General features: G+C 31.7%; 1 protein-coding gene across 1 annotated transcript; it reads right to left on the bottom strand.

The window, feature by feature from the left end:
• Positions 1-2,001: 2,001 nt before the first annotated feature.
• Positions 2,002-3,657, bottom strand: LOC131956823 (ankyrin repeat domain-containing protein 29-like; the record flags this gene model as incomplete). Its single annotated transcript, XM_059321423.1, has 2 exons — positions 2,838-3,657; positions 2,002-2,068 (listed from the first exon to the last, which is right to left on the bottom strand). Coding segments are annotated over exons 1-2 (887 nt in total), but the record flags the coding sequence as incomplete, so codon positions are not given.
• Between the last annotated feature and the right edge of the window lie 1,360 nt (positions 3,658-5,017).

The raw sequence follows: 5,017 nt of genomic DNA, 5'->3' as shown, positions 1-5,017 counted from the left end.
ATATATATATATATATATATATAAGATATTTAATATGGGAGCCCGAAAAAAAAATAGCGGGAGATGCGGTGGGGCATTTTAATAAATTTTGCCTAGAGCGCTAAATAACCTGGCGCCGGCATTGTTTATATTTTTGGTTGCACACTGCTCTGACAATAGTCTTTGCATATGAAAAAAAACATGTAAAACCACAATTGTGTAGGTTCGTGACTATGAAAAAAAATGCTACATATCATAGTATGAAAACACAACATGCAATGAAAAGACTTGCTTTAATACTCTAAAAATTGTAAGAGAACATACATTTTAGTTAAGCATATAAGCTGACTTCTCTCCCACACTCCCCCCCCCACCTCCTCCACCCTTACTGTATTCTAAGTATTTAATAACAAAATCGTAACAAAAGTAAATATCTATAGTAACGATTTTGGTAAATAATTAAGATTTTAAATATATTGTTGACTCGAAATAATAAACGTTGCTAACTGGGGGAGGGCGACTAAAAAGTGTTTAGAACGTAAAATCTTACACATACTGAACATTATATGGGTGCTTCATTCTTGAGTTCTTTACTGTACGTAAATTCGGTTCGCTTCGAGTACGTCTTCTGAAAAAAAATAATAATAAATTCTGAAAATGTTTTGATTTTGCATTTTAGAACAGAATTTCATAAGCGACTTTTTTTCTAATGTCGAAATATTTAAGATGTTTGTTATACACATGTACTGCAATTCCTTAATCATAAAACCAGATTTATATATTGGAACGCTACTTTTGGTATTGAATTAAATAACATAACACTTAACAACAATAGAGATAGAAAAAAAACAATTTGGAACCAATAAAATAGTATAACAAGGACAACAATATGACAATGTAAAACAGCACAAGAAATTGGCCCATGCTACCAAAAAAAACGCTAGGAAAGTTAAAAACAAAACTTTAGGTTGGAGGCGCTTTGCATGTCCAGTCTCGATCAAATATGGATTTAACTACAAACTGTTACTGTTTTGCGTTGTTTTAAGTTTTTTTTACAAGCTTTTTATGTAACTTACTACATCTGTCAGTCGTGCTTTTGTGTGTCGTCAGTCATTGACTGAAACTGCCGAGCGATAATTTGAGTCCTTCTATAAGACCGTTTCAAACTTGGCACTTGGGTCAAGACCCCATGACAAGTCAAGCTGACAGAAATTTCACTGAACTGGATAACAAAGTATTTTTTACGAATAAATTACAATTTTCTAAATAAAGTAGGGGGACCTACTATTATTCCGCACTATTAGACGATCATTTTTATGTTCATTTGGTGTGCACTAGTTTTTAGTTTTGAAACTATTGTATTGAAATCTAAAATACTGAAAAAAATGCAATTAAAACGTTTTGATAATAATGTATTAAAAAGGAGAGTAAAGTATTCATAACTATATAAAAAAGTTTGGGTCTCTTCCTAATTATTAGTAAAGGTATCCAATAAATAATATAGTGACCAACGCTTTTCTTTATAGTTATTTAAATAATAATGTATTATTACATATTTTGGAAAATTATTTATTCTCTCCATTTTAGTTCATCATTACATAAAAGCTTTTTATCAAAGCGTTTCTTATGCATTTTTAAAATTGTAGCTTTCTTTTACTTGAAGTAATTTAATGCAAATTTTCCTTCAAAATATTAGAATAATATACCTTGGAATTTGTATAGGTATTTCAAATTTTATAAATTTTATAATGAATACGCATCTTTAACTTACTTTTAACATACAAGCCAAAACAGGAGAGGTTACATTAAATTTCAAACAACAGGCCTTTCTACGGAATGTTTTGAATTACATCTAGAGGTGTGATGAAATATACAGAAACAATGAATTGTTATATTGCAATTCAACTCTCATTGTATCACAATGATAAACCATAGTTTCGCTTCGATACAATTACACTCATTAATTATTATGTAAAGTTGAAATAGAAAAAAACAATAATTAGAAATTTAAAAATTACAGACCTTTTATCATTTTTAACAGAGATGTAAGAGGGCCAGTTGTCTTGAGCTGATGATGGTAGCTGAGAATCTGAAACAACAAGTAGCCTTTTTTGTTATTTGTTATATATTTTTCCCAAATATTACAACATTGTGATCCAATGCCAAATCTGAAATTGAGTATTACTTTTTTACTATCTTTCTAAAATTTCATAAAAATAAATTTGCATCCATATTTGTAGATATTTATGAGTTACTTTTTTGTAACTTTCTTTTAAAAGGACAAATCTAAAGAAAATCTTACCAATACTTGTAACTGAAATGTTTGAATTAATGCTCCATGTTTCGAAATTTTGTCCTGGTAGTCTGTGTTGCCCTATGTCGCTTTTTCTGAAGTGGAAATCATATTTAAACTCTTACTTATTCAATAATAACATGAGATGCTTTTTAAAGTAATAATACTTTGCGGGTTTTTTTTCAATTGTTATTACCTTAGCGACTAATTAATGGCTTAGTTGCATTTCTAGGATGCACTTGATATGTCCATAATATTACAAAACGTAAGTAAATATACCTTCTTAGTACATCATCTTTATTTAAAACCCGTCTTGTCGAGGACGATGGTTCATCTGAAATTATAAGCATGCATGATGACCTATTTTAAAAAGCACTTTGTAAAAAAAAGTCCACAGCAATATTCATTATCAATCGAAAAAAATCTTGGCGCTTTTGCCGAATGCAAATTACATTGAATCTTTTGCTTACAGGTTTAACTTGAATTTCAATGTCTTGTAGCTATTTATGCAATATTTGTGGCTCCTTGCCATACCCTTATTATTTTGGAAAATAAATATGTTTACCTTCATCTGAATCCTCTGAGTCGAATGAAGAGTTTGTATGATCAACAACTGTACCTGGAATGTCGAACACTGGCCTAGATTTAGATTCTTTGCCTTCAAGCAAATCAAATATTTTTAAAAATCTGTTTGCTTTTGCTATAGACAGGGCGGTTTCTCCTTGGGGAGTGACAATGTCTCTATCGGCCTTCATATTCAACAATAATTTAACCAGTCTAGAATTATCTTTCTTTGTCGCTATCATTAATGGAGTCAGTCCATCATTTCTTGGTTGGTTAATATTCGCACCGTTATTAAGTAAAATTTTCGCTGTTTTCAAATGTCCTTTGGTAACTGCAAAGTGTAATGCGGAGCGACCTTGTTCGTCAGTGCAATTAACTTTTGCATAATTCTGTAAAAGTAGACCAACCCCTTTAAGAAATCCTGATTTCGCAGCTATTCTTAGAGCTGTAGCCCCATAGTATGTTTTAATGTTAACTTTTGCCTTCCATTTCAGTAATATTTGTATGGCCTCTGTACTTTTATAAATGACGGCGAAAATCAGAGCTGTAGTACCATATGGGTCAACAGAGTTAATTTTAGCTTCTTTAGTCAATAAACAATCAATAACATTGGTTTTATTTTTTGTGCAAGCTACCATTAGTGCAGTCATGCCAGAGCAGTTACAGTGATTAATGTTTGCACCATATCTAAGCAATGTCTGTACAATTTTTGTGTTCCCCCGTTTCGAGGCATAGAACAATGCTGTGTTTCCTTTCGGACCTGCTTGATCGACATCTGCTTTATTATCCAAAAGCATCTGTACGGCGTTCAGCTGAGACATTTTCGAGGCGACAATCAAAGCAGTGTAGTTGTCTTTGATAAAATTTACATTGGCGCCGTATCTGATTAATGTGTACATTGTCATTTGGTGTCCTTTTCCCGAAGCTATCATCAATGCACTGTATTTATTGGTACTTCCATTGCCGCAGTCAAGCGTAACTGAATTATATTTAAATATTAACCTAACAATTTCATAATGATCTTGTTTTGAAGCGATTAATAATGCCTTGTACACAAAAACATCGTTTTCAGTTTTGTTATGAAATTTCTTCAAAATTATTTCAACAATATTTGTAAAGCCATTGTGCGATGCTAACATTAATGCACTCCACTTTTGCTTATTACGTTTTCTGACAAACGCTCCGCTTTTCAAAAGTAGCTTAAATGTTTTAACACATCCTCTTTGAGACGCAACCATGATAGCCGTGTTTCCTTCTCCGTCTTGTAAGTTAACCTCAGCACCTTTATTTATCAACATTTTACTTATACCACATCTATCAGCAGATGCTGCGATATGTAATGGAGATTGTACGTTTTCATCCAACTCATTTACTTCAGCCGAATGCTTCAGTAACCATTTCACAGCATTTTTATGACCGCCTCTTACTGCAAGAAATAGAGCACTTTGTTTTTTGTTATCCTTATGATTAATGTTTGCCCCGAGCTTTCTCAACATCTGTAAAATGTCTGTCCATCCTTGGTTTGCGACCAACATAATGGCTGTTTTTCCTTCATTATTCGCAATATTCACATCTATTTCTTTGTAGCCGAGTAGGAATTTGACAATGCGAACATGACGGTAATAAACTGCATTCAATAAAGGGGTGTTTCCTTTTACATCTCTGCAGTTTATCGAAACTCCATTTAGCAGGAGTGATTTAACCACTTCGATATTTTCTTTATGTGAGGCTGCTAATAATTCGCCGCTTGAATACATTTTTTAAATAAACGCGAGACTTTGTTTGAAGTTGAGTAAACATCTGTCACGATCAAATATTCTTAACAAGTTGGTCACCTGTTCTTACAACGAAAAAAAGCCTCAAATGGTTGCGTCATATATATATATATATATATATATATATATATATATATATATATATATATATATATATATATATATATATATATATATATATATATATATATAATTGTTGACATGTCCATTAAACATTTTTTTTAAATGTATTATCTTTCACACAAAAAATTTAGTTCTTAAGGACTCCATACGTCCGTTGATAGATTAAGAAAACGCAATTCCTTCCCTTTATAAAAAAAAACATTACATCGGGGGAAAAAATGTACCTTTTATTAAGATGTTTTGGTGTTGGGTAAAATAATTTACCTAATTAGCGTGGATTGAT

Source organism: Physella acuta, unplaced genomic scaffold (genome assembly GCF_028476545.2).
Source record: "Physella acuta isolate Inbredline_101_S28 unplaced genomic scaffold, ASM2847654v3 ptg001177l, whole genome shotgun sequence".
Taxonomy (NCBI): domain Eukaryota; kingdom Metazoa; phylum Mollusca; class Gastropoda; family Physidae; genus Physella; species Physella acuta.
Note: the sequence above shows the minus strand (reverse complement) of the source record. Positions and strands in the feature narration are given on the sequence as shown.